Source organism: Vanellus vanellus (assembly GCF_965231255.1).
Source record: "Vanellus vanellus genome assembly, chromosome: 4".
Classification (NCBI taxonomy): Eukaryota; Metazoa; Chordata; class Aves; order Charadriiformes; family Charadriidae; genus Vanellus; species Vanellus vanellus.
Window position 1 is genome coordinate 57,036,159 of NC_138909.1, and position 19,183 is coordinate 57,055,341.

The 19,183-nt window shown below is 38.3% G+C and overlaps 1 protein-coding gene across 1 annotated transcript in view; it reads left to right on the forward strand.

Annotated features, from left to right (window-relative positions):
• Positions 1–19,183, forward strand: part of JAKMIP1 (janus kinase and microtubule interacting protein 1) — a gene marked incomplete at its 3' end in the record, with an annotated part of 93,779 nt that overhangs the window by 58,715 nt on the left and 15,881 nt on the right. The window contains exons 14-19 of the mRNA XM_082482215.1: positions 2,123–2,224; positions 5,236–5,289; positions 5,925–5,990; positions 9,750–9,818; positions 13,157–13,234; positions 14,815–15,018. Of these exons, the coding sequence (XP_082338341.1) occupies positions 2,123–2,224; positions 5,236–5,289; positions 5,925–5,990; positions 9,750–9,818; positions 13,157–13,234; positions 14,815–15,018 (573 nt within the window). The remainder of the gene's footprint in view (positions 1–2,122; positions 2,225–5,235; positions 5,290–5,924; positions 5,991–9,749; positions 9,819–13,156; positions 13,235–14,814; positions 15,019–19,183) is intronic.

Consider the following 19,183-nt stretch of genomic DNA (forward strand, 5'->3'; position numbering starts at 1 on the left):
AATGGGGCCCATGTCGAGTTTAGTAACACAACTACTCGTGTGTGATGCACAGTTGTCACACAGTTGTATTGCCTTATACACATTGTTCAGTTTCAAAGATCATCAACATTCTTAACACCACTTAGAATAAACTCTCCAAGAGACCTGTCATTGTCACTCCTCCATAATTTTCATCACTCAGCATGTTTCACCAAAATTTTTGGCATGTGTAACTTCTCTGATAAAGATGAAAATGTCATGTCTTCCTGTTATGTGGACATCCTACTTTTTGTCTTTGACACTTCTTAATCTTTTTTTAATCCTTTACTTTATCAACCATATATTTTGATGTCATAACCCATTCTATTAAAAATTATGAATTTAGGTTATTAGAATGTCAGTAGATATTCAGGAAAATAAAAATGGTTTCTAATATATATCTTTACATTTTATGCAAGTCTTCTTAGCTGTTAAACAATCAAAAAAAATTTCTTAGGAAAAGAGAAAAAAGTGCTTCAATACGTCCTTCATGAATGTCTTTTTCACATGGAAGAATCACATGAAAAATAGTTAAGTGATGTGTCGATTTTTGTCATGTGCCAAATCTTTAAGGACTTGTTTCACAGAATAACAATGGAAATTTTCTTGTGTGATTGCAAGAAAAGATTTTTTTCTGTAGTAGGCAAGCATGTAGACACGAATGTGACTGACAATGTGAATGCTTTAGTAAAATCATGGATGATTCTGGTAATTAGGACAGTATTTTTTGAGAGCCATTAAATTATTTCAGATGAAAATTAGGCTAGAGTAGAAAACACAACCATTTGTCTGTCACTTAATGCAAGCAAATTCAGGTGAGTTTAATGCAGTAAAATAATTTTTTAAAAAAATCTAAAATGGTAACTGAACTTGGACAAGAATTAAGCTTCTGGTTTTGGATTACAACAGCTAGATCATTTCAGCCCATTTCAAAATTAGGCTGTTAATGTAAAAATATATTTAAAATAGAGCCTATGAGGGGTAAAAATATATGGAGTACAGTATTTTTTCCCTCTACTTTGCGGTTTCAAATTAGGTTTGAGCTAGTTAATGAACAAGAGTTCTATGCCTTGTAACTTGCTTAAGTGAATGGATGCAGCCTGCCATGTCAGTTAAAGCACCTCATTTTGTGATTTAGGAAATTGGGCAGTGCATGGGTCGTCATGGGAACTAAAATATTTGCAGTAGCTCCCTTTCATTATACTGTCAGAAACTGAAGCTCTTGTTGCCAGTGCCTCCTCTTGTAATATGGAGAGGATATCTGAACTTCCTCACTCGTGTTGTCATGGCCATAGAAAATTCAGAGTAAGACCCAGTGCCTTGGTTGCCCAGAGCCTTCAATCCAGCCATTTTCACAAGCACGTTAAAATTTATTTTAAGCAAAATTCCCTATTTATTGTTTTACTTCTGAAGAAATAAAAGGTTAGTATTTTGAAGAAACACATGAAAGTCAAGTGGAAAAGCTGGATAAGTTTTAGAAAGACTGTAGTTTTAGATAAATGGGAATTTATAATTTCTATTCTTGGCACAAAGAACATCATAAGTGTAGAGTAGTGCTGCCTTTCAACATATTCCGACATCCTGGGTTGTGCAGTGAAAAGGACTGGGGATTTTACATGTTCTAATAGAAAGGATAACTGCAGAATAAACAGGGAGCAGACATAGCTTTAATTTTATTGAGAAAATCTTCAATGATAGTATTATTTCATGATGGAGTTAAATTTTTTGTCTGCAGTTTCTTCTTCCTAAATTGTTCTTTGTTCCATGAAAGAAAGCAATAGTTAAATAAGGTTATAACCAACATAAACTGTAGAGTTTTTTAGGGCTCCAGTTGGTTATTTGGCCAGCATGCGAGGATTCCTGCATCTGAGGAGTGTCGGTTAACTTTGCAGAAACTGCATGGAATCAGTTGGAAGTTAATGCCGTTTTTGTGCTTAGCTAAAGCCAAAATCCTTCAAATACGGTGAAAGTAGAAGGAAATACCATCTATTTGGAATGTGAATAGGAATCTGCCTTTTTAAAGCACAAGTATGTTTTGTAAAGATAGGAAATAAATATTTACATATAATCACACCTGTTGTTTTTAAACAAAATCTTTCCTCAGGAGAGAGAACGAAGGTCGCCGGCATTTAATCTTCATATAACCACCTTCCCTGAAAACAATGGAAGTGCACTTCAACTGTTCTGTCAACAAGAAGGAATAAAGGTATATGTAGAACATTAGTAACAGTTGGATGGCCAGGAACTTTTTTGGAATGTCCGACCCAATATGCAGACAAATGGTTTGCCATCTTGCTGTAGGGAAGAAAATCTGAAAAAATAAATATAGTAAGAAAAGATACTTTTAACTGGGGAAAGGGTTTCATAAGAATAGTAGTAGTCTGTCAGGAGTTCATCAATGAAAATGAAGGCTGGTCAATCAAAATAGTTTACATTTTGTCTAGGCTACTCCTGTAAAAACTTGTCCCAGAAGAATGTGGATATTGATGTGATTGTCAGGCTTGCTACAGTACTTTGTTACTGATATTAAATGATTTCATCTAAGGTCAGACATACGATATTCACCTATTATTTTACACCCAATTTAGTGAAACACCTGCGTGATTTTTTTTGTTAAGTCAATACGCTTAAGTTATTTGCCTAGGCCAGGGCCTTGAAACATGAGGTGCCTGATACAAAACTCATTCAAATAGGTGAGACTATCCACCATTTTAGATCCTGCACAAGATAAGCATCAGGATCTAACTTAGCTTCTCCTATGAGGAAGCAAGAATGACTCTCTTCGCTTCTGTTCTCCCTTGGATCGGCCAGCTGTACAAATTTATTTGCATGCTGGTTCACTTTAGACCGAATTCAGACTTGCCTCGTTAGCAATGTTGCCCAACAGGCCGGAGTAGCTTTTCTACCAGTAACTAAAACGGAATATCTCTGTGTGTCATACTCCATGGCACTCGGTAGTAATTTATACCTGTATTTTTAATTGTGTTTACAGGTCCTCTTAGAGAAAGTTTGTTTCTATTCAGTGCCTCAATAAGCACAATACCATCCATAGTGGAAATAAAGTGGAATTGTAGGCTGCGTCTTGTTAGGGAGCTGAGTAGTCTCTAAAAGACAGAAAGCTAAAACCTGATTCTTACCTACAGGTTTGGTTGCGTAGTCGTTTTCCAAACTACACCAAGAGTCATCAGTAAGCGTATTATCTTTCACATAGAGCCTCCGTGGGATGCCAGACCTGCTTTTCAGCTTACCCGTTATTCTAATTTGCAAGTTGCCTGTAGCAGGCACAGCTTACCGGGATCTAGATTTCATATTTTTTCCATCGTGTTCTGTTGCATTCCTGAACGGAGGTGATTTTTTTCTCTCTGTCTTTCAGTTTGCTTACCTGGAAGCAGAGGCAGTCACCTAATATGGGCATACTGTGAAATTGTTGAATTTTTATGTTTTCAGTATCTTCACAGTTAGCCACCAGTAGCAAATTAGACTCTAGAATGATGCAAAATCTGATTTGGTTTCTAAATCTTCCTACATGCTTCATTATGGAAATAAATGAATTAGAATGAGTATTTCTGGCTCAATAGGTGCAACAACTTGCATGTCTTAATTCCATTCTTTGCTAGGGTAACTGATCAGCTAAAGAAGTTTCCATTCAACATTGTCAATGCTGATCGTGATCGATAGTTTTGTGTTTAACACCAATCCAAACACAAGTGTGTATTAAGCTCCACACCATTTTAATGTTTGGTGTGCGCTGTTTAGCTGCCAATGTAACATTTGGAGACTGCTGAAGCGTTTGGGAAGAGGGAGGGGGCCTTCTCAGGATAGACCAACTTGAACACAACACATTGTCCCTTTTTTGGAGCCAGGATGATCTAATTTGTAGATTCTCTCCATATCTGTGTCTGGTCTTCAGGAAATCTTTCATTACTTATTAAGCCTTCCTCACTGGAGTCTGTTCGCTACAAAACCATAAGAAAATATATTCCGGTGCAGTTATATAATTTGCAAGCATAGCTAATTTAGCTTTAAAAGTTTTTAAAGATTCATCATTCTGACTACCCAGATAATGCAGTTGCACAACACGTAGATGCGAACCAGCACGTTATGTACTGTAAGTAATGAAACTAGTGAGCCAAGACACAGCCCTGTGAAATGCTCGCCTCTTCTTAGAAGCTCTGAATACGAGTAGAAGTGGGGGTGCCAGCATTTAACAAGGCTGTCTTGCTTTATGCACGTGTATTAAGAGTTTTGGACTACCATGAGCAGGTCTTCGCCCATGCTGTCAAGCCTTCCTACCTTGGAATAGCATGGCTGCATAGAAGCTGTCAATGGGAGTGATCCCTGGTCCACGTTAGCTTGTGGACCATACTCGGATAGTTCAGGACAATGTGATTAGTGCGGGTTAAACAGTTCCATGAACATTTCCAACAACTTTTTAAAGTAGAAAATGGAGTTCTGGGGCCTAGGAATGGTCCCTGGCACTGTGTAAAATACAGACGTCGTATGAACTTATTTCTCTCTTTTTATTATTTTTTTTTTCTATCAGAGGAATGTTTTCTTGGTTTCAGTGACTGGGCCTTATAATAAGGATGGGTTGTTTGCTGCTTTTTGTGAATCTGGGGGCTGACTGGCAGAGAAACATGGTTTTCTACTCATAAAGGTTGTGAGCTGACAGTGTTTGGAGGAGCATGTTCAGCCCACCGTGCATATTCCCTTCTTCTACTGTAAGGCTGACTTGAAAATCCACTCTTTTGTTTAACAAAGAAAATACAAACCCAAACCATGCAACAAACCTTCTTTGCAAATATTTTGTTCACGTTCTCTGTCATTTTAACTTCTGTAGCTTGATGTGTTTGATGCCCCACTCCAAAAAAAAACCAAAAACAAAAACAAACAGAAAAAACCCCAGTCCTTTAAGCCTGGTTATCAGTTTTGATCTTTCGTCTGTATACATCAGCAGGATGGTAAATGCGCATCATACAGGAACATTCTGCCCTCGTACACAGACATCGAGGTTGCGTGATATAATCAAGAGTGACATTTGCTTTTGTCTCTGAAAGTATCAATAACACTTGTCATTAGCATGCAAAACTAATCTTTCACTTATTTACATTGCAAGTCTTTTTGCATGCAGAAGTAAATAAAGAGTACGTAAAAGGTAGCACAAAAAACCTGTTTCTCACCAACTGTGTAAAAAAATTTGTTGAACATCTTTTTCAGGACGTGAATATATCTGAACTTATGAAGAAGCTAGATATTCTTGGAGATAATGGGGTAACAAATTTTTAATTTCAAATATACTTCCAGTTTTAATGGTTATTTTGAAGCATTTTTTCCCCACAGCAGAAAATAACATTCAAGAAAAAGCACAGAGTGATTTTTATATGCCTATATTTGTATGAACAATATGAATGGTTAGGTACTACTTCTACAAACTTAAAAGAAAATCAGTTAAGATGATGCTTGTGAAAAGTGTATTTTCTCAAGGTATAGGATTTGATCTTGATTGAATTACATGGAAAAAAAGGCACTGTAGTAAGCAGAGGGACAAGATATAAAACAAGATAGGGGAGGAAAATAAGGAAGTCAATGCCAGACCAAGTTTTTCCTGAATTTTTTCTCGTGAGCAGTAATAGTAGCAATTCAAAATCCCTGACAGAAACCACTTAATTTTCATTGAATAATGAACTGTTGCAAAAGCGTTTGGGAGTGGTGCATGGAAATAGAGAGGAGACTAAGTGTCCTTGGTCTAGCTTTTAATACTTTCAATCATGGGAACCCTCCTGAGCATGTTTATAAAATGCTAAATATTATAGCTGATTTATACTTTAAAGTACAGTTAAAATTTAACACTTGTGTTGAAGGATGGATTTCCAATCCAATTTAAAATGTATCTTTTTGTATTTCAGAATTTGAGAAATGAAGAGCAGGTTGCAATAATCCAAGCTGGGACTGTGCTTTCCCTCTGTGAAAAGGTAGAATTCAGTAAAGGTTTTTCTCTGCCTAAAGGCTGACCGTGTCTTCTAAGGTATCACATAACTTTGGCAGGGAAGCGTGGCTTTTCCTTTTTTTCTGGATTTGGAGCATGTATTCATCCTTACATGACTGTTGGAATTGTGATGTCTTGAGGTAAAATCAAACTTAGAAAATAAACCCAGTTTAAAAATAAAAATTTGTTTTGGAGATATTCCCTTAGAATAGAGTACTTGAAAGCCACTTAACAAAAGAGACTTCTTTCTCAGAAACACCAATGTCCTCTGCTTTCTGGGAACAGTGTTGTGAAGTCCTCTGTAAGTTGTACCACCATGGTCCATTTTGGGTCTGTTTCTGTGTATGACTGAAAAAGCTCCAAGTGGTCTGTGGTCCTCTCCTCCATAAATTATGGGGCATAGATAGCAAAAAAGTAGTTTGTACAAGACAAGTAATCAGTCAGGTCACTCATTTCTGCATGACTAGTTCTTTACTTCTCCAATTACAGAAGAAATATAATCCTTATAGGGAATAAAGATGACATTTAGAACCAAGACTTGTCTTTTTCTCTGAAGAAGCTTTGTCCATACTTTTCAATAGGTTTCTATTAAGTCTTTCCTAGATACATTTCTGAAATTCAGAATCAGAACTTCAAAATTAAAATGTGAGCATTTTGTAATAATTGCTTTAATTGGTATAATTTTGATAATCTACTTATCTAAATAACTTAATGTAGATAACCTAAATTAGGTAATTTAGTAATCATTGATTTAAATGAGTAATTGCTATAAGCAAAATAAAAATGAGGAAAAGCACTAAAATCCCTATGTTTTTCATTGCATTATAGCATTAAAAAGCGGAGGTTATGATCATAGCCCCTTACATCCAATAAGGAAAGTGGAAGAACCCCAGTACACAAGATTACGATAGAGAGCAAAACTGGCCAGACTTTAGGGACTGAACTCAATTATTATTCTTCCAGTCAATTAGTTCTTGTGCAAAAAGTGCCACTGGAATTAGTAAGCTTGTTTCATTTGTGTCAGTGGTGCAGAAGAGAACATACACTTTGTTATCTATAAGTTATTGTTGTGATCAGTTAGTTGCTAATGGAAATAAAAGTTGGAAGCTTTATCAACTGACATAATTCCTTAAATGAATAGAAACATACAGTTACAATGGAGACTTTATTTATGCTAAAGTTGGTCTATTATTTCACTTTGCATATGATTTTTCTTTTTTTGACAAAATTTCTACCAGTTTCTAGTTTGCCTTTTTTTTTTTTTTTTTTGTAGTCTTATCATAATCTGGCTATTACAGAAATTGAACACTCCATCAGAAAGGTGGAGATTTTAGTTTTATCTTCTATAGGTAAATAGACCGCATTTAAAGAATGAGATGAAAATAGTTCGTGTTATCTATGGACTTTATCCATTTTATGTAATTTTAGTGAAGTGCCCCGCAGTAACCTAGTAAGTACAAGCTGACAGCAAATTGAATCAAGAGGGTACTCTCAGAAGCATGAAACCTTTTCCTCTTTTTCATGGTGCACGTTTGAGGTACAGGCTAACCAAGTTGCTCTGATTTTCTCTCTAACAGAAGGCACTATCCATGTCCAAAGTTTACTAAGACAAAGAATAGCAGAACATAATCCTATGCTGTCCTTAACAAAACAAAAATGATACCGCATTTCATAATATTGTGTTTTACAGCACAGAAAAAAATAAGTTAGATAGTAAGATAAGTTAGACCAGGTGATTGTTTTAACATGTTCTATTGGGTGCATATACTGAACGTAGGTTAAAGGAAATTTAAAGCAACTCCACTGCCTTGTCCGGTGTAACGTAACCATCTCAGATGTCCCTCTAAATAAGGGTGAGACAGCTTCTCATGTGCATTCCTATAGTTCCTTAATTACAAGAAACTATCATGTATCATCATCTTGTAATGGGACCATTTGGTAGAGAAATGGTACTACAGAGATATTTGTGCTGGTTATATTCACATGTGCTAATTAATCACACTCAATGTTTATTTAGATCAAATCTGTTATATTCAGACACTAGAAGCGATCTTTTGGAAATCAAGCTGCCAGGCAAGGAAAGTTTCTGGGTTCTGCTGGCACAGTTTCAGAAGCTTATTTTGAATGCTACGACTGATTACAAGTCCTAAATACATGGTTGTCTCTTCTGTGCCCCTTGGTTCCAGAAAGGCTTACAGACATAAGAAGATCAGAATCAATATTAAGTTTGCTATATCATTTGTACCTTCAAAAAAATTAGACCTCTAATTTTTGCAAATAACCCTTCATTTGCAAATATTGAGGGTAGTTGTGAGAGATGCTGAGGACTTCCCATTTCTATTGATTTCAAGGGTTCAGAATGCTCACTGTCTTGCAGAATCCTTTCTCAGCGGTGAGGCTTTCCTTAGGAATATCTTCAGTCTGTCACCTTCAAAATGAAGCAAACAAAGATGATGAGAATAGAATGACTGGGGGAATATGGGGTTCCCCCTCACTTTTTTCATCTCTGTACAAAGCTAAACCTACTAAGTAGCTAAAACAAGTTTCTGGTTTTATCCATCAGTTTTTTAAATAGTGGAAGGTCCAAAAGGATGAATGAATGAATTCATGTTTTGCTTATTTGTAAACTTATGTTTACAGATTTCCTGTCTAAATCTTTGGGAAAAAAAATGGGTACGTCAGTAATTCCTTTGAGTGTGAGCCCCAATGAGCTCACCAAACCCCTAAATTTAGCCAGTTGATGTGTAATGCTTACCAAAAGAATTAAATTAAATAGGAGTAATCTAGTGTTAGTAGTAAGCAAAGCGTTTGAGGAAAGTGATAATTCTCAGTGGCAAAGCTACAGTTGGTCTTAATGGGAGCTGGCACTACAAAAAGAAGCATTAGCCTAAACTATAGTCTCTGCAAGCCAGTCATTGATCCATGTTGTAGACCAATAAGGAAATGAAACAAAACAATTCAGCGTTCCCATCCATTCCAATAAACTTAAAAGCTGAATATACATATAATGCTGGTGACAGTAATTAAGAACCTTCTGTCTATGCATTTAGCTATTACAATATGTAATTTTACCTTTGGAATGCAATGGCCATTCTTCTTAATTCTGATTGGTTTGTTTATCACAAGAATGGTAAGGGATTCGTGGTAGCAACTGCATGAACTTCCATCTGTCAGTTTCATTGTTCCTTCTATGTTACCGCTGTTTTAGAAGTGAGCCTCTTCCCACAAAGGGTGCAGCAAACTGTGCAAAGTAAAGGATTGAGTTTGCCACCTTGTCTTGTCTTGTTTTGTTTTGGGTTTTTTGTTTTTTTTTTTTTTTATAATTGCCATCTAGAAAAATGCAGGACTGGTGCCCTGAAATCATATGATAGTTTTGCAAATCAGGCCAACAAACATTGGGTATGTCGGAAACAATCCGGCTAATTTTGCGTTCTTCACCCAAGTCTATTTTGTATCTTGAACTTTACAGGGGGAAACCCCTTTCATTTATTGTAGGAAAACAGCCTCCACTTGTTAGTCTTTAGTATGTTTCTACAGTCCTCCATGCTGCCTATGTTTTCACTACCTGTTTATTCATGTGTGACTTCAAAGTGAATATATAGTAAGGGGGAAGCACATGCCTGGGAGTGTTGGCAACAAACTTGCAAAATATTCGGTGCAAATTTTTCAAAAGCTCTGTGTTTTTCATCTTTTTTTTTTTTTTTTTTTTTTTTTCTCCCCTCTTCACACTGATATGGTCATGTAGTGGCTAAAACAGATAGAGGGGACAGAAGCTGCACTGACACAGAAGATGTTAGACCTGGAGAATGAAAAGGTAAGGAACAATAACTAACAATATAATTCATTTAGCAAAAACTCATCTCAAGGGAATGTATATAAATTTCATCACAGGTTGATTTGCTGCCTTTCTCTGCTTAACAAAGATTGCTTCGTGGTAAAATGGGTGGGAGGTTTCTAGAACAATTTATTGCTTGTATTCTTTGGGGTGGGAGGCAACTGTCAAAGCTATATAAGAAAAATAGCAAAATATATACAAATTTGGATATGAAGGCATAAATTTATAGAGCATATTTACAAACCAGTGTGAAATTGTTTTTGTGCTTTCTCTGTGTATTAATTTTTCTGGCAGCAGCATCTCCTTTTTAAACTTGAGGTCATGTTAGTAGAATTGTCGAGGATATTCCTTTGCTTTCTGGTATTCAGCTTCTGGGCAAGTTGTAAAGACCTCTTACTCCATATGACCTTTCTTGCCCCAAGGTCTGACAGAATGTTTTCTCAAAAGCAGTTCTGTCTTGCATAGCAAACTCAGTGCTATACTGACCTTATTTTTCCATATGTTGAACAAAGAGTTTTGGAATGAGTGTTTGGTTTTATTGGTTTACCATGCATGCTGTGCTCCTCATCTTCAAATGGCTTTCAAAACACTGATTAATCCTCGCCACACCTTTTACAGGTAGATAAGTAATCAGCATTACCTTCATCTTAAAGAATGGGAAACTGAGACAGGGAGGTTAAGTGATTTGCCCAGGGCCACTAAAGAAGTGTGTATTTGGGCCACAATAGAAAAAGAAGTGCTCAGACTGTGTTCTCTGTTGAGTGTAGCCTGTCAGACTGGTTATACTTTAACATAGGTATGATCTTTTCCACGTTTAGTATTTCTTTATTTTAAACTTTTTTTTAAGGAAAAATGCAAAGGTTTCAGAGAGGGAAAGCACCCACAAATACTAGATCCTTTTATAAAAGGATTTGGAAAGCAGTAGTTTCTTTCTAACTTGGTTTATTATCTTCCCGCTTATTATCTGTGATGTTTTCAAGCCCTGTATCTATTTGTTCAGCATAGCAATCTGAGAGTTTGCATTGCCAACGATTGACTCAATTGTGAAATGACTTTAGAAATAATATTCATGTGACACTTTCAGAAGGGCTGAGCACGGGTTTAGTTGTCCTTGGAACCCACATTAAGAGTTCGAGATGCTATTTTTGTTTCCTTCCCTCTTGTTTTTTGTGGCCAGCCTTTACAGTAGCTGCTGGAGAAGCAGCATGATCAGGGCAGCTGTGTTGCTATTCTGGGGCCTGTTGGCAGCTCTGACCTTCTCTCTAGTCTTGGGCAAGTCAGTCTACTTCTTTCACGTCAGACACTTGTAACCACGTTAGGACCAGGTCTGTCCTTTACTACCTGTTACGCAGCGCACGGTGGTATTGCATCTTGTAACACAGCTGTGTAGCTGTTGCTGTAATCCATGTAAGAAAATAATGCCACCTGGGTAGTCCAGGTGGGATTCAGTTGCATAAACCTGGTGTTTAATGCCATATTACATTCTTCAGAGTTCTGGAGATGTCCGCAAGCGGCTGAGAAATATGTCCCACAGGACCTGTTGGAGACCCCTGCTCTTCTGGACCAGCAGCTGAAGTAGCACACCCTAAAATGGCTGTAATAGCAATAGATGCCCATCTGTGGGTAACTGAATTCCAACCCCAAAATCAAAGTCTGACTTAAACTTTGGTTCTACTTCCAATATTAATTCATAGGTAGTTAATAGAACTCCAAGTATACAAAAACAAAAACAACAAGAATAATAGGTATTATAGTTCTTATACAGAGAACACACAGCAACTTATTCCTCTGGGTCCTCTAATACTGGTCTTGTATCTTGATGCTATCACCAATTATGAGCATCTTAACAAGTGGGAGGTCATCTGTAGTCGTTTTATGCTCTGAGCCCCTCCCAAGCATCAATTTGCTGATCAGTATGGGTTTGTTTTAAACCAGACGTTTGGAGTGAGAATTCATCATCGTGGTTCACGCTTAGGCAAATTCTATGCCGGTGCTACACAGCCGACAGAAAAACTGCCAGAAGTCCACATATATGTCTGTAAGTAAAATTTGGCCAAATAAGTGACTTTGGATCAATCCCATATCCAACGCAACTAACCAGACCGGCAACATTTGATTTTCTTTTTTATACTGTTAATAAAAGCTACAATCAATCATCTGAAGAACCCTATGTATTTTATTTGGCATTCATTCTATACGTAGGGAAATGCAAGGGTTTTTTTCCAACATTCTTTTTTCTGTTCAACATATTGAATTCAATCAAAGGGCTTCTCAGCTTTCTGAACTACTACTGATTTTTTGGAGCATGAAAACCTGCCTTGAAAGATAAGCTGATAGAATCAAGTGACTATTTTATGTTCCTCTTACTGTCATCCCAAGCTAAAGGCAGATTTTGCAAGAGCACGATCACCACTCAGATCTCGCTTGCCTATTCAGACAACCCTTCAAATGTCCACAACTTTATTGCAACTTTATGCTCTTGGATACTGGGTTCCACTGAAATCCCAGCCTGTTATATATGTATTTGTGAGTTTGATTTTAAAAACAAAAGCAAAAAATCCCTGTAAATCCTAGGTATGTTAAAAACTTCTTCAACAAAGGTCACTTAACCTCTCTCTGCTTCACTTTACCCATTTCAAATTAGCTTCCTACCTTTACGCGTTGAGAACTGAGCTTTTACTTCTGCTTCACTAATGCACCAGGGAATGTTGCTGCAGAAGCCAGCTAGGGCCGTGGATGTTCTGGCTTCCTGCCTAGAAGAACAGGCTAGACAATATAGATGACAGTTTCCCCAGGATTTCTTTAATCTTTATTAAATGATTTATTTTATTTTATTATTTTATTATTTTATTTTATCATTTTTATTATTTGTATCTTTCTTTTTTATTATTTTTTTATTATTATTGTTTATTAATCTTTATCTTTGGATATTTTCAGAGAAGCAATGAAGTGCCCTCAGTTGCCCTTCTCTCTTTCCTCCCTTGGGCTGCCCTGTGTATGTAGCGACTGTTGGTCCACATGCGTGCACATTCCCTTTCACCCTTCAGCCTTTGTGTGCACTTTTGTCATGTCAAGGCAGGTTTGTACACTGGTGTAGAGGTCTATACTTTATAGGTACAACTTGTTAATATGATACATGTATTTGAAGTGCTAATATTGTAAATTTGATTTTCCAAATACCCTTTGGATGAATGTGGTCATTGGCTATAGATTTTCTTTGCTTTCAAGTGGAAAGCTCACATAAAAATGATGGCATTTATGATTCTTCATGAATTAGGATAAAGAACAAACACTCCCTTGTTTTTATTATTGCTCAGGACCTGTTCAGTAAACAGAAGGGTTATTTAGAGGAAGAACTCGACTACAGGAAGCAAGCTCTGGACCAGGCATACATGGTAGGAAAAGATTAGTCATTAAATTTTCATGTTTGAATAAATTTTATAAAATACAGGGTGGGTTTTTTTTTCTTTTAATTATATATAGCATTCTTTTTTAAATTGATTTATTTTTTCTGCCGGACTAGGAACTCAAATACTACTTAAATGGAGACTTAGGAAATGGATTATAGTCTTTAGAAGTGTAATGATTTTGCATTGCGTTTTTTATTCTAAAATACGTGGACGTCTTGTTAGTACATCTGGAATGGGAAGAGCTGGTCTATGTGTGCACAAAATTACCACTGGTCAAATACACCAGACGTTATTTTAGAATTTTTCCAATTTTGCTTCTTCCTGAGCATTTATAAATATTACTGCTGCTAACCTATCCCAAGTTGGGAACGCCCGTTCTTCCTAAGCTATTCCTTCCTGTGCTGTCCTATCCAACCTTACCTTTCCTATTTTTCCAAAGAGAAGCTGCAACCTTGCAGGCTAAGCAACAATTAGGAATTGTCGAAGGATTGGAAAAACTGCACACCCAACTTTGTTAATAGTGAGACTTCAGGGAATCAAAATTTAACGGTCTGAAGACTTTCTTATACGTTGTAAATATTTCTTGTGTGGAACATGTTTTCAGAAAAGAAGCAAGGTCTAGTGCTCAGAGCAGCTAGCAGAGATAAAAGCAAGCAGGCTGTATTTCTCGCGCTGTGACCTTGGGCAAGCCATTTAACCTCTCTGTGCAGCTGTTTATGCATCACTAATATGGATAGAATTACCTACCTCACAAAGGTGTTATGAGGGCTAAAGGGATGTTGTCAGCGGCTCTTGATCCAAACATTGTCAGTCTGGATGCTGGTTTTTAATAGGATCATACTAACCCCAGTAATCAGGGAAACACTGCCATGATTCCTTTCTTTCTTTACTCTTGGGAAGACAGTTCTCTGGATGAATGTAAAGCTCTCCTGTGCTCTCTGCTTTGCAAAAGTACCGCAGTTCTGGTCGGTGCATGAGAATCTGGTTAGGAAGCTGACAAATGGCGAGAGGCTGATGAGGGATTAGTGTCTGCAAGCATACAAGCGTTCCTCTCTTCATTGCTTATGGCAACTTGGAGCTAAGCCAGTGACGTAGACTTTGAGCGACGGATGGTGGGGCAGTAGGGCCGGAGAAGAGGGAGACAGTAACTGTTGTTCGCAGTTCTCCCTGCGGGTGTTTTGTTTTATAGGATGGCTTAACAATTCAGCTGCAGTTGAAGGGAATCTGTTAGTTTGCATTAATTTCGTAACGTTCGGCATCAGAGATTGGGGTTTTGTTACATATTGAGCCCACACCTATCATCTGAATGTTTCTTAAACAGAAGAAATGAATCATTTGCTAGAATGGGAAGCATTGCCTGGGTGTAAATCAGTACCGGGAGGCTACGTGCACTCTGTGTGGAATGCTCCTCACTGCTCACGACTGCCGCTTTCTGTCTACCTGTCTGTGTCCGTCCTTCCCTCCTGCCTAAGGCTTCGCTTGCTAGCCTTCTCTAGCTGTTGGTGGGTCGTTTGCTTGCCGGATTCAAATGGCAGCCTGTCTGTATGTGATTTGGGTTGCATTAGAAAATCCAGGAGCTGGAAGCCACGCTGTATAATGCCCTGCAGCAGGATTCCGGAAGGCGGGCGAGCGAGTCGCTGACCGAAGCCCAGAGGGAGGATCTGCGAGCTGCAGTGGAGAAGGTGCGGCGGCAGATCCTGAGGCAGAGCCGTGAGTTTGACAGCCAGATCTTACACGAGCGAATGGAGCTGCTGCAGCAGGCACAGCAGGTAATCCCAGTTCTCTCTCCGCCCCCTCCCCCCCTTGTTGGTGTTACCTCTGTGGTTGCCGCCACTGCCCGTACAACAGCATCGCTTCACCCTCACCTCGTTGAGTTACGCTCAGTCTACTCTTTGTATTGCTCCCGTGTCAAGGAGATGGGCAGTGTCAGGACCCGGTCGCACTGGGCATGGTACACACACAGAACGACTCACTGTCTCACTACCAGGTCCTGTTGCACAATCTGTTTCGTGTGCGAACAACCACACAGTCTTCCACAGGACTCCAAGGGGAGCTTGTTGCAAGTTCAAGGCCTAAATTAGAAAAAGCCGGAAGGGAAGGTTGCAAGTGTAACACTATGAAAAGAAGAAAGGCAGAAGCAGTAGTTACAGGAGTCAAACTTTTTCATTTTTCCCCCCTTCTATTTCTTTGAGCTATTTGTGAAATCTTCTAAAATTAAAAAAAAAAAAAAGAAAAAAGTGGAATTCATAGCAAGTCCTTTAAGAGGCCATTTACAAGCCTTCATGGCTTTAAATTAGTTCAGAAAAGCCTTGTCTGTCTAAGTCGCTTGCTTAAGGACAAATACTGACAGCTTGAATTCAGGCAAGTTCCCGGCAAGTGTGGTAATTATTTTCTGAAGAATCATTTGGTAGGATTGCTAGTTTTTCTGTGCAAATATTCAGGGAAAGAAGAGAGCTACATGTCTCCAGGTGTCAATTAATCCAGTAGGAATAATCGTTCCTAAGGATTTTGGTTCCTCTTTATAGTAACCTCTGGAAGATGCATCCAGATGCTTTAGATGTTGAGGACTGTCCTCCAGTTGCTCTAGCTACTTTCTGTGCAAATCTGGAATCACATATTGTAAATGCCAAACTCTGCTATGCTGATATGTTCAGCATGTTGTTGCTATCTCAGATGATGGTCGCTGGGGCAAGGACTGCATTTAGTTTAGTTCAAGCCTCTCACTGGTCAGGTTGGCTTTGTAGATAAATATAGACCATAACTGATGTAATGCATTGACTTGGCACTGTTGTGTCACATCTCCTGTTGTCCTGCAGAAGTGCTTATGGTGCCAGTGTTAGAGCTTAGCTCTGACATCCTAGAAGTCTCGTTTCTTGCACTCCTTCACTGTGTTCCCTGAGTTTGGAACGTGCAACACTAAGATCAGGAGATGATATTTTTAATGGGTGTCAGATCAGTGATGATGTACAGACAGCTGGAGGAGGTAGGCACCAGCTGCTGCTAAAAGTGTCAGAAAGAGAGAGGAAACTAAAGATATGAAATTTGGTAAATAAGGATGGAGCCAGAACTGATTAGCTTAATGCTATTAGTGTAGCTGAAAATTAGTGAGAATGGGAATTTTACCAGTCTGTAAGGCAGTCCATTTTCCTAGCCAGATATCAGGGATTTAGTTTGGACTATGTTCCCTTTGGTCCCATGGACTGCTCGCTGTTGGTCAGAGCACTTTAGGTGTACATCTGGAACACATCTTCAGTTGAGTCCAGTTCGTGTATTCACAGATTGCTCCACAACATAAAGTTAAATATGATGAGTGGGGAAGAAAACTTCGCTTCTGCTCTGAATAAAAATGCTAGCATAAACATATCCTCATTAGCTGTGGATGTTTATGTACCTGTTTCCAGATCCATTTTATACTGTGTCATTAGAGTTTCGTGTTGCGCCCATCTCATTAGACATGCTAATGTTACAGCTCTGCAGGACACGTTAAACTGAATTCTACTGCTTAATAAGGAGCTGAGTATTTTAGCCATCTGTTTTTAACCCCCCATAGTAGACAGAAAAGACAAAGGCAAAGGTGGTAGTTAATTTGCCTGGGATATGGGAGATTAACGGATTGCACTTGAAATCTTTTGCTCAGTTTCTTCTTCTCAGTTGTTTTCTTCTTGAAGGCTGTATTTGTGGGTCCTTATGGGACCAGTGATGAACACTGATAACCTCGTAGTTATATGCAAATGTCCATGGCTTAAACACAAACAAGCAAAACCCTCTAGCATGGATCAGTAGTGTCACAGGGCTAATTCTCGTATGATTATATTCGTCTACACTAGCGGATGACAGCAGCTGAAATGCTACAAAAATGAGAACATATCTGTGTTGGCAGAGTCCTCAGGTACGGATGAAGCTGCTCTAAGCATAGTGCATCCCTAGATGCTACGTTAAATGAATCCCCTCTTTTCTTTTGCTGACACTGCAGCATTAGCAAGCACCCGTTACGTTTTATTCTGGCAAAACTGTAGTCTAGACCTGGTCATATTTGTACAGTCTGTAGTACCTTTGCAGTATGCACCACCCTTCTTACTCTGAAGTGGAGGTTACGGAGAACGATACGACAGCATGATGGACCTGCCAGACTTAATACAGAACGTCCTTGTTGCAAACACTCTCAAACTTTCCCTGAAACAAACCATGTATTAAAGAGTCCAAATTATCTGAAAGGCTGGAAGTTTGATCAGTTCCAGAAAGCCTGTTTCTTTGCTTCCATGACCTTCTGGTCTGCCTAATACAAAGGGCTTCAAAAGAACAACTCTGCTTATCCTGGCTGGCTGCAACCTGCTCTGAGTCAGAGTTTCTGTGTCAGACATACAGAGTGGTGGTCTGAGATATGACGATGGAGAAGGAGGAGTTCTCTCATGTCAATGATCCTTGACCATACTGTCAAGGACGCAGAAGTGGCAAGGCATGTGATGAACGCTGCAGGTAGGTCTGCAGGGTTTCATTATAGGGGGACTGCTTCATGCAGGGACTTTAAGGATTTAGCTTGTGAGATGCTGGTTTTACACAGCTGCTAAATGTTCTTCCAGAGGAATGTACTGTCTGAACGGGACAGGGGTGTGCATAAGGAAGTGGGTAAATTGTTTTCCAAATGTGAGCCTGTGCTGCTTTATGTGTGCTTCTTTGTTCAGATATAAAGCCTTAGTTCTTAGCCACTGGGTATTGACTTCGTTCCAGTGAAATAAATATATTTTAGGATGTTAGGCTCTGCTTTACATTGGTAGGTCTGTTCATCTTGGGCGCGTATAGCCCCACATTATTATTGTTCATTAGTATATAAATGGAACCATTCATGTGTACCCATTGTGTATTAAGGAAACCGGGCCTCTGTGGAGCCAAATTAGACAGACTGTGTGATTAGATCTGCTTGCTAAGGCATACAACGCTTTTATTAAACCCAGAGTGCAACATGCAGGTCTGGGGGGCTGATCCTCAGCTAAAGCATATTGGCAGTACTCCCTTTAAGTCAGAGAAGGTGCTTTGATTTACACCATTCTCTCTATTTGGAGGAGGCAAAATATGTTAATTAAAAATCTGTCATGAGCAGCTTGTGATATTTGCTTCTAGCCATAGGGTATGTACAGTTCAACTGCTGTTCCTGAATATATTGCCATCAAAAATGTCTCATTGTACTACACTTATTATAAGCTCTTGTAAACCAGTGTCTGGTTTATTTTTAGCAAGAGTTCATTTAAGAGTAACATTTGTGCTCTAGTCAGTGCAGTGGTACAACTTTTGTGCATTTTGGAAAATATGAAGATCGTTACTAGCAAGCTCTGTTAAGAAGGGTGATATGTATTTATTATTATTATTTATTTATATGTATATAACATGTTAAGCCATTTTGAGAGAGGGAGGAAAAATGTGTTGGTGTAGTTATAAAAAAAATCTCTGAGAAAACGTATTTCAAATGGAGCATTACATGTTTCTGAAGCAGTGATATCAACTTCTTAATTAAGCAAAATCAACCCCCCCCCCCCCCCCCCCAAAAAAAAACCAACCCCAAAAAACAACTGCCAAAAAAAACCAAACCCACAAAAAGTCCACACAGCATCATGGTTAGATTGCCTTAAAAATATATTGTGATTGTGTTATTGGCTGAAATTAAGAAATATTTAAAGGTCAGATTATGCTTTACATAAACCAAATGGAATCTAACTTGAAATATATTCCTGTTGGTTTGACTGTAGCTGCTTCTGGAGTGAGAAACTGCGAAAAGTCATCAGAATGAGGCTTTAAATTAGGATGGATTAATTCAAATTGCACTGTTGGCAGTATTCAAACACGAAGAAAATTTATAATAGAAATAGAATTTATTCTGATTTCCTTTTAAGTTATTTTAAATACAAAGAAAAGCTAGAAAATCCTTGAAGGACAGCAGAT